The following is a 10,159-nucleotide window of genomic DNA, read 5'->3' as shown; positions in this document are numbered from 1 at the left end:
GCCACGCACCCAGTGGGACATTACTCGCGTACATCCGGCCCTACGAAACAATCCTCGACCCGCTTCCTAACCGCCTCCGCCACTCCCACCCCTTGCTCTATATTGTTATTATTATACATGTACAGCGCGAGAGATCGAGCTCTCCAAAACTCTCTTCTTGCTCCCCAAGCTATAAACCTCCCTCCCTCTCCACACTCGATCTCCCCCGTCCGTTTCCGAACGCCGATCGCATCCGATGGCTCTCGACGCTCTGGAGACCAAAGCGCCCCCGCACCCCGCCGAGGCGCGGCGCCTCCGCCGCCGCCGCCGCCACTCCGCCGCCGCGGCGCCCGAGGCGAAGTACTCGCCCTTGCCTCGTCATGCTCGCAGCAGGCGCGGGCCGGCGGCGGGAGATGGATCGAGCGGCGGACTCCACCGCGCCTCATCATCCAAGCAGTCGCACGAGTGCTCGTGTGCGGGAAGGTGTTCGGTCCTACAGGCCCCGGCGCCACAAGACAGCCAACGGAAAGCCATCTACTTCGCTCCGCCGCGCTGCCGGCGCCGGGGCGGGGGAGGTCGGGACCCACCCGGTGCTCGCTCTGTCGAATCGTTCCTCGGGCAGGGCTGAGGGCAAGCGTTGCTACGACGGCGGCGGCGGGCGCGCGGCCAGGCCGCGAGCGGTGCGGCGTCGGAGGCGACATCGGAGGCGTCGACGAGCGCGAGCGTTAGAGGCTTCGATCTGAACCTGCCCCCGCCTCTGGAGCTCGGGGAGTAGGTTGAAGCTTAATTTTGTTTTCACACTACTCTTCGCTTACGTACTGTGAAAAAATAAACAATCATACATAATATATATACAGTATTAGTTTGCTATTATTATTATTATTATTTTTTGCTTTAAGGATTTTGATGTGTACATGGGAATGGAATGTAAACTACTCATTCTTTGATTGTGTTGTTTTCTCGTATGCGCGTAGGTGTGAAGCGTTTGATTATCATAAGAGTGGGAACGGAGAAAAGGAGTTAATTTAAATTTTACTTTGGTTTACCAACTAATCAAAAAGCAGCAGTTACTACACGGATGACTCTAATACACATGTTGCGAAGTGATTGGTGGACTTAAAAAATGCAATGTCAATTAATTTTGCAATCATTTCAATTTGAAGCGTTTGATAACTTGTGAAACCATTAATTCTCTAGCTTCGTGGGTCCAACACGGGCCCCAAAATGGAAGTCCGAGTCGCTAATTGCTGCCGTGAAAAAGATAGTAATTAATTAGACTTTAAATTTGAGACTTTGGGTATCTATTATTTAAGAATTCTTTTTACATTGAGACTTATTTAATACTAATAAATAAAATAAAATTAAAGCAAAAGTATGTAGAGACAGAGTTCAATTATAGTGCTTTCAAAAGCACAAAATATTTGATGCTTGTAAGTTTTTCGCAGTTAGACCTATCCACTTGATCATATTTATCCGTTAGATCATACTATTCAACTGAGTGACCGCCCATTCAATCCTAAAAGACTATCATCAATATAACCGTATATCCCTTAATTCATGGACTAAAATCTACAACTACTAATAATTTGGTACTTTTAAAAGAATGGGAGCTCAATTCTATTGAGATATATTTTTGTGCATTTTAGTGAAACTTTTAGAAAATATAACATAATTGATTCGTTGAAGTATGCAAAACGTAGTATTATCTACGAAAAGAAATAAATAGAGTAGTGCTATCTTATCGTAGTTTTCGCTACAAGTAATGCAACCTCTTTGCTAGTTCGAACATAGCCTAAAATTTTATAACCGAGTGTGTTAAGTACAATTCGCAAGTTTTTTCGCATTTAATTTCATAATTATTGAACAGTTCTTTATCTAATATAAAAGAACGTATAGGAGTTTTAAATCTGTCATTTTTTTTTAAAAAAAAGGCCCTTCCATCCCCAAAATATATCTATACTACTTAAAAATACCTTTATCCAATTTCATCCTTCAATTATTAATTTGTCAACTAATAAATAAGCCATACTTATGTAAAGCGTGCATTGCGTGCGAACTTCTACTAGCTTAAAGAAGAAAATAAAATAAAAAAAATAAAAATAAAATATTAGTCAGTTAAAAATGCAAAGAAGGTCATTTAAGTAGGAAATGAAAATATAACACTTCGAGACTAATCTAATGTTGAACTGTAACGACCTGACCGGTTAGCAACAATAATTCGTTGGGCTCAAATCACCAGTCCAAAATACTTAAATCTAATTATTATTGCTAGCGTGTAAATCTCATATAAACTAATCGAAATCAGTGTTCCATCCGATGTGGAACTATTGGGAGCGTTACATGAACAACCCACCACCGGAGGAGTTTGGTCCAAGTGAGTAGTAGCAGATTGTGAAAACAACATTTTTTTCCACAAACTCTCTTCCAAATATTCCAAGGTGGTGGCTAATCTTCTATTAACCTTGACAAAAAGATACCAACCGTCCCTGGAGTAAGTGGCAAAGGACTTGGTGGTTGGTACCCGAGATCCCAAGTTTGAATCCTAGTTGATTCATATTTTCAGCTAAGTTTATTTCTAATGAAATAAACGAAGCGGATAGCGTGCTACCTATCTCTCAAAAAAAAAAAAAAAAACCTTGACAAAAAGATTCAAAGCATATCTATATTCATACTCTGATCTTTAGTAATCTGTTTGGTCTAGCTGTATGATAAAAAATTATACTCGAACCGTTACCACAGTTTCTGTATCTGCAAGATTTACCCCCGAATCTGTACATTTGATATTCAAGCCTACCGTCTTAATCTGAATCAACCCACGGTATTGTAACTTCAAAAATTAAGCTAATTAATTATTTTAATAAATTTAGAATTACGAACGTTGCATGGAATTTACGAACTACATCTGGAACAATAAGCACAGTATTCAAATTTTGAAGATGAAATATCATTGACTGATTTAAATCAAAGAAATTTAAAAATTAGATAACAAAATTAAAATTTTGAAAGATTAGATAACTAATTTAAATAATTTATAGTTTACACTAGTTCTGCACAAGTTTAATTAAGGGGTGTTTGGTACTGCAAAAAATGAAACAAAAAATTATTTTTTGGTATGAAAATTATTTTTCTGCTTGTTTGGTCCGACATAAAAGTATTTTTACAGATTTAAGAAAAAACTGAAGTTTTCGTTTTCCGTTAATTTTCGATGAAAAATAAAAAGTAAAATCGTAAAAAAAAACAAAATTTTTTTAATTCATTTTTTTCCCCGAAACCAAATAAATATTGATGGAAACTTATGTTTTTTTTTTTTTTTTTTTTTTTTTTTCTACAAACCAAATATTATAAAACGTGCAAAAAAAAATTCACCAAAAGTTTTAAATAAAAGATTTTGTTTTTTTTTACGATTTTATGTTGATGAGACAAACAGATCTTTACCTAAAATAAGTATTTTTTTATAATTATTAATAATTATTTCTGCATACCGACTGTCTCTAAAGCAAGTGACAAAAAGGTTTGGTGGCTAGTATCCGAGACTCAAGTTCAAATCTTATTTGATTCACATTTTCAGCTAAATTTTCTAAATGAAATAAACGAAATGGATAGCGTGTTACCTATCTCTCAATCAAAAAAAAAAAAAAAAAAGTTTCTGCATCTATCCCCATGTGTCTGGAAAAAGATATGAGAAATCTTTGCCTACAAACCAGATGTGGAAAACATGGTCCGCACAATCCAGCAAAATCAACGAAAGCGACCTCCTCGTACACGCGGGCCCCACTAATCCGACGGTCCATATTGCAGCGTCGGACGAGATCAAACGGCCAATTACACGACAAGACTCGAAGGATATCCCCGAGTCCTTAAGACAAAGAAGAGGGGTATTTCAGTAATTTCTGCTCAGTCGACAAGCGAAAACTATTAGCTACACCCGGAGTAATATACACTATGCACCATACTTTATAATTTGATAATCATTTTTTTAAAATCAAAATCTAATCTGACTAATATAATTTGCAGCATAAAACAAATATATAAAATGTAAGATAGATTTTGAAAAATCTTTTACCTAGAACGACGGAGAGAGAGTTATTATTTACTTTTTAAAAATTTTTAGATCCTCAAAAGTTAGTTTCATATAGTGTTGATTTTTTAGCATTTTATATAATTTTTTTAGTACGCGTGCATCAACCAATTAAATTTTTCTGTATTGTATTATAAAACATCAATACTATATAAAAATAATATTTTGAAGGACTAGTCAAAATTATAATTTTTGATATATAGTTTTGATATAAATATGGAATTTATCTGAACTATAAACCATTTGGAATCTGCTATCTAATCTTTTAAAAAATCTATCAATTTGTTTGATTTGAGTTAGTCAATAAAATTTTGACTTTAAAATTTGAATACATAGATTAGTTAGCACATATAACACATACATTTTTCGCAATTATAAATCATTAAATTAAAAAATTAGATTAAATAAAGTAAAAATGTCGTTTAATGACTAAAATTAAACAATTTGAAATATTAAATAATAAATTTAAAATACTTCATAATTTAGTTAAGTTCTATACGTTTTATGCTTGTAAGTATTTTTAGGACTCATGACTGAATTAAATATATTTTTTGAGAGATAGGTATCATGTTACCCGCTTGTTTATTTTATTTAGAAATAAACTAAGTTGAAAAAGTAAATCAATTAGGATTCGAATTTGCGACCTCGGATATAAGCTACCAAGTTATTTGACATTTGCGCAATTGCGCTAGGCACGGACAGTAACTGAATTAAATATTGGTTCTCAAGCCTCTCACTATGGAAAGTTAGGGGGGCGGTGTACAAAATGGACTACTAAACCCGGTGCAGGGAATACTTCCTCGGTCCATGGGCTGCGCTCCTCGTGTTCAATCCCTAAGCGGGAAAGCTCCGAGGGGCACGGGACGTGATAAAACGCATCTCCTATTGGCCACAACGACGAGGATAGGGAGAACCCTAGAGAGAGGACGAAGAGAGAGAGAACCCTAGAGAGACACGGAGAGAGAGGGAGAGCGCAATGGAGGAGGTGAGGACGACGACGGCGTGGGTGGCGACGCGCGCGGCTCACGTGAAGGTGGATTCGCTGGGTAACCCCTCTACAAACCCTCGTCTCCTCCCTTCTCCTGTAGGGTAGTTCGATTCAGATTCAAATCCTGGGGCTAGGGTTTTAGAATGCAATACTCGCTCGCTCGTCCCAGTTTGGTGATATCGCATAGCTCTATGGCTTTATCTGCTGTTATTGTTAGCCTGTTTTGTGATTTGGGACTTGCGATAAGGGATACGGTTGGTTTCGATACAGTGGATTGGTTTGATGACCCAGGGTTTGTTTTGCCTTATCTGTGTAATTTAATGGTTCTTTACATTGTTAGATATTGTAAAAAGTTGCTGCTTTTACTTCTTTGTTATGTGTGTTTGCTTAAAAGGAGGGCTTTTTTCTCTTTTTTTTGCTTCAATTCGCAGAAATTGAGAAAGTAGTGGATGGTATTCAGGGTGCGATTCCGAAAGTGGAATGGAATTTTGAAGGGATTCACTACTTTGATAATGGGCCTCTTACTGTTCAGTATCTACTTGTTTTGGATGCATTAAACTTTTGTTTTTGGCCAGGTATGAATTTTCTAGACATTTCTTATTAAGCTAGTAATTTTTTGACAGTTTTTAAGGAAGTATTGTAGCTTTCAAGTTGCTGGAACTGAAATTACTCAATCATTTATCTTCTCAAAGGAAAAAAGAGGGAAATTTGCCTGTCTTTAGGAGCATATTCAATTGTAATAGCGTGTTCTTGTTTTTACTTATGCAGCTCAAAACAGAGTAGCCTTATGGTGCTCTTCATTTAATGTGTTTTGGAACAGCGATTACGTTACTTTCTTCATGTTCAAATTTTAATTCCAGTTTGTTTTGATACTTTTGTTTGGGGGGGGGGNGGGGGGGCAATTATGTTAGAAGTCAACAAATTGTAAAATAAATTATACTTTGATCACTAAACTATAAGTTGTTTTAATCGATGACTAACTTCATCTAGAAATTCTATCAAGTCCTGGCATTAACTTCACTGGCATTACCTTCATTCAGAAGAATGGACAACAGTCGGTTGAATTATGTTTGAAATACATCTCTTGCATCTTTTTGCATGACGAAATGTTTTATTTTTCATTATTGTGAAGTTGATTGGCTTTTATTTCTTGCATTTACATATCTTGAACAGACAAAGACCTAAGCTATGACCATTTGGCTTTGGGACTTAAGGATGCTCTGGAGAATGACAAATCTGCTCTTGATGCAGATCGTCTTCAGAATTATACTGGTAACTTATAACCCCTTTGAGCATTGCTTCTTTCTATTCTTATTCTTGTAAATTAGATTGTTGGTTTTTTCCCTTTATACCTGGGATTGTTCATGCGTTATGAAATTATCCATTAGCAAATCATCAAATGGGTTCAGTTCATCATCAAAAAATTGATACAACTTGAACTCAATTTGTGGGAAATTCAGGTCCCCAGTTACGTGAGCTTCTGAAATGGCCACGCCGTCTGCCGATTGAGGAGGAAAGAGTGCGCCTGCTGCATGAGGTAGTGTTTGCTCACTTGACAGATTGTTTGGCAGATTGTCTCATCTTACATCCTTTTCTTTCTCTTGGTTCACATATTATGCTTTAGACCTGTTCACGTTATGTTTGCCGAATATACTACTCATCTATAAAAGCTAAGTACTAGTGTGTAGTGCTTACAAATGGTGGAGATTCTAAAAAGAGTTGCATTTTTTATCAAGTTTTATGCTTTGATCAATTAAGGTTGGTCTGGAACTTGAGAGAAGCTTTGGAGGACAGGCAGTTAATCTCGTAAGATCCTGTGGAAATTCTGCTGAATCGCTAGTTGCACTTATTGCACGTCACTTTCCTGGTATGCTTTCTCTTAATGGCAGTTATCTTTTGCTTTGGTGTGCATGCGAGTCGTTAATGTCTATTCATTTAGACAAGACGATAGGTCTCTTATCTTCTTTTGGTTGGTGTCTTATTTTAGCAAGGATATTTAATTGTTTAACTTATGGCCTCTAGGTAACTAATTAAAACATAGCCGTTAATAAACAAGAGAGATTGTCAGATTAGGTATTCTAGCATTCAAGAGAGACAATATAATGGGTTTGATTTAGCAATTGTGGAGTCTTTAACAATTCAGCATCTTCAGGATATGGATTCCACTTACAAGGTGGTTTATCATATCATGAAAGATATTTAAGCAGCAAACTGGTTCTTAGTGAACATGAGCATTGATAATAACCATGTCCTGATAGCCTGAGGACATAATGAACTCAATGGAACACGATACATGGATCCATGCACTATCAAATATTTTCTAGCCTAATCTGTTGCACAGTATTTTATTTTATTTTTTGTAGTATTAACTGTACTATTTTAAGATATTGCATGTTTAACAACACAATCTACAGTTGTCTTTTTCAGATAAACAGATTAAAAAAGATACTGTTATAAAATAGCTCTATCTGAGATATGCATTGCGATGACCAGGAAGCTGGTTTCCTTGGCAATTTATTAGCTTCTTGTCAGTAAACTATGAGCTTAAGATGAACATATTCATGTGTATTAACCTATAGCACTAGCATGGATTTTTTTTTCTGAAGAAACCCCAACTCTCAACACATTATAAGAATATTGTGATTGGGGGATGTCATGAAATAAACTCCTTTTCCTGTTTATGCAGAAGACTTCAGTTTGTAATTTGTGTGTGCTGTCTTAATTATTATCTTATACCTATTCCTTGTACCAATTCTTGACAGCGAGCTTTCATTTAAATCTATTATTTAGTTATTTATATTTTCATAAATTTTCATTATCATATCTAAGCCTCTAACTTGATTGACATGCACTTAAGGCTTTATTTGTCTACTTTCACTCTAAGTTACCTTTTGCTATTGTATGCATATCTTAAAATTGTTGTGTCTTCAAGTATTGTTTCAACTTCTAATTGCCTTAAATAGGTTTTCGAGATCATTCTCTTTACAAGGGACATCAGATTTTTCTGTACAAAAGGGCACAGATCTTTGTTGCTGACCTGTGGGGTGCTTTCAAGGGTCGAGGATATGGAGATTTCTATGACATAAAATCTGTGACAATATTTGCGGACTATATTGTCCCCGCAGTACTCAGACAGCTTGGCATATTAAAGTACAGTTCAGCCTTATCTAGTTCCATCGATTCGAATAAAGAGATAGTTGCTGGTAGTGAGGAGGAAGCTGAGTTGCGTGCTTGTTCTATTTATGCTGTGGAGAAAATGAGAGAACTCATCAAAAGAAAATTTGGGAAACAGGTATACACCTTTTCCTTTCTCTTGTCAAACTTTCATCACTGACCTATTTTTCCATTCTCTTATTTTTTGGTAAATTTATTTCATTAGGTAGTTTGTTCCGGATATGGTTAAAGTATTTTGATAGAAGAAATTGCCAATTCACTTGTTTAAAGCACTGCGCTTTAACTTTGCTTAGGAATAAAAAAGTGTTGTGAAGATAAACTACAACACTACAAGGCAAAGAAATTTTTTATTCAAGAGATAAGAGAGAAAACTCATTTGCAGCATTTTTTATATTAGGTGTTAGGAACAGGATGGTTGGTAATCAGATAAGCCTGTAATATTTGAACTTTTTTTTTTGACGCTGTCGAAATATTTGCATGCCATGTGACAGAGGAAATTTAGTTGACTAATAAATGATTTGTTTATCAAAACTTCTCACTAGTTTTCACTGAGCCCCACTAAAGAAGATCGAGTGATAGGAATAAAACTGGCGCCCTCTCCTGCACCTGTTGCTCTTCATCTATAAATAGTTTTCCGTAAACATTTTTATTGAAATTATGCTAGAAACTAATGCTGCAAGAAGTAATAAGATGAACAGCATCCGTCTATCATCATAGTCTATAAAGTTGACTGTTAATATCAATTTAATGTTGATCATACAGGAAATCCTTACTAAAGATTTATGGTCGTTCCCCATCATGTGTAGGCTAATAGATGCCTTTTTATTGTCTTGTAATTTACAAAGTATACTGCTGAAAAAAATAGCATTATTGAGAGATCGACATAAGACTCTTGAGGATGTTTTCTTTTTAACAACTAAGATATTTACCCTCAATTCTTACATCAAATTAGTTCATTAATTATACTTCAATATGTTTTTTTTTTCCTTTACTTCTAATTTTTTTCATTTGTATGAGTTTGATGCTCAAGAGAAACTGCTATCCTACTTATTAACCTAATATAGCTTTAAGTAAATTATTTTTGTGATCTTCTTCTCTAGGTCTTATTTCCTGCAGTAAGATAAAAAATGACAATAAAAAAAAAGGTTTATTGAAAGCCACTCTGACAGGATCGGGACACATAGGTCAAGCTAATTTAGTTCATTATGTATTTATTGCAGCAGTAACGAAATGACAAAAGCTCTGATGTCTATTGCGATTCATCTAAAGGTCATTTAATTAATGCTGCTATCTACTTGTTTTACAGGTGCTTAGTATAGAAATCGATCTTTGGCTCTGGTCATGTGGCGTTCAAAATGCGTCTCTGCCACATCATCGCACTCTTTCGATATATTATTGAATCGGAAGCTGCATTTCGGGCCATGGTTAATTTAATCTTCTTCACCATATGACGATTGATATGAATTTCTTCCTGCCGATCTCACTGTTATAGGTAACAAATCATTCCTTTTTTGAGAATTGCCCTGAAAAAGGGGTAAGGAAGGCAGTATTAACTTCTATGTTAAGCTTATTTATTCAGATTTTGCAAGGTAGGGTTAACCTGGTTCAGTTAAAAACTGAATCAATAAGCATGAGTACTTTGAAAACTTCTGATGAATTCAAGTCCAAAATGACTCATGAAGTGGAATCACAAAACTTGTTTTGCGGTATGAGGCTTGCTACTTATAGACCAAAATAATTGCGAATAACGCTAATTTTATCTCTTCTGTTCCCTCTACTTTTTCGAGCCAAAAGAAATTGATTGTTTTCTCTGGTTTTCATTGCTTCTCCTCTCTGGTTTTAATTCAAATGATTGAAAGTGATGTTTTATCCTAACTCTCTTTTCTCCTCTTCTTTTCTCTCCATCCAAATGTGGTGTCAATCATTGCTAAGAAACTCAA

The 10,159-nt window shown here is 35.8% G+C and overlaps 1 protein-coding gene across 2 annotated transcripts; it reads left to right on the top strand.

Moving 5' to 3' along the window:
* On the top strand, positions 4,901-9,981 carry LOC109706823 (UPF0553 protein-like). Of its 2 annotated transcripts, XM_020227834.1 has the most exons (7): positions 4,902-5,103; positions 5,477-5,620; positions 6,219-6,317; positions 6,506-6,582; positions 6,804-6,912; positions 8,009-8,337; positions 9,526-9,981. In XM_020227834.1, exons 1-7 carry the CDS (start codon positions 5,034-5,036, stop codon positions 9,616-9,618), a joined length of 921 nt encoding a protein of 306 aa, XP_020083423.1. In that variant the 5' UTR covers positions 4,902-5,033; the 3' UTR covers positions 9,619-9,981. The 2 variants fall into 2 exon arrangements, with proteins under 2 accessions (XP_020083428.1, XP_020083423.1); XM_020227839.1 differs by lacking the exon at positions 5,477-5,620 and having other exon boundaries at positions 4,901-5,103.

Source organism: Ananas comosus, linkage group 1, assembly GCF_001540865.1.
Source record: "Ananas comosus cultivar F153 linkage group 1, ASM154086v1, whole genome shotgun sequence".
Lineage (NCBI taxonomy): Eukaryota > Viridiplantae > Streptophyta > Magnoliopsida > Poales > Bromeliaceae > Ananas > Ananas comosus.
Note: the sequence above shows the minus strand (reverse complement) of the source record. Positions and strands in the feature narration are given on the sequence as shown.

What these genes read in the sequence shown, in the direction of transcription:
- LOC109706823 (XM_020227834.1), top strand. Translation starts at nt 5,034, where the DNA reads ATGGAGGAGGTGAGGACGACGACGGCGTGGGTGGCGACGCGCGCGGCT. An exon ending in CGTGAAGGTGGATTCGCTGG is followed by an intron (nt 5,104 to 5,476) that starts GTAACCCCTCTA and finishes TTCAATTCGCAG; the next exon opens with AAATTGAGAAAGTAGTGGAT. An exon ending in TATTGCACGTCACTTTCCTG is followed by an intron (nt 6,913 to 8,008) that starts GTATGCTTTCTC and finishes TGCCTTAAATAG; the next exon opens with GTTTTCGAGATCATTCTCTT.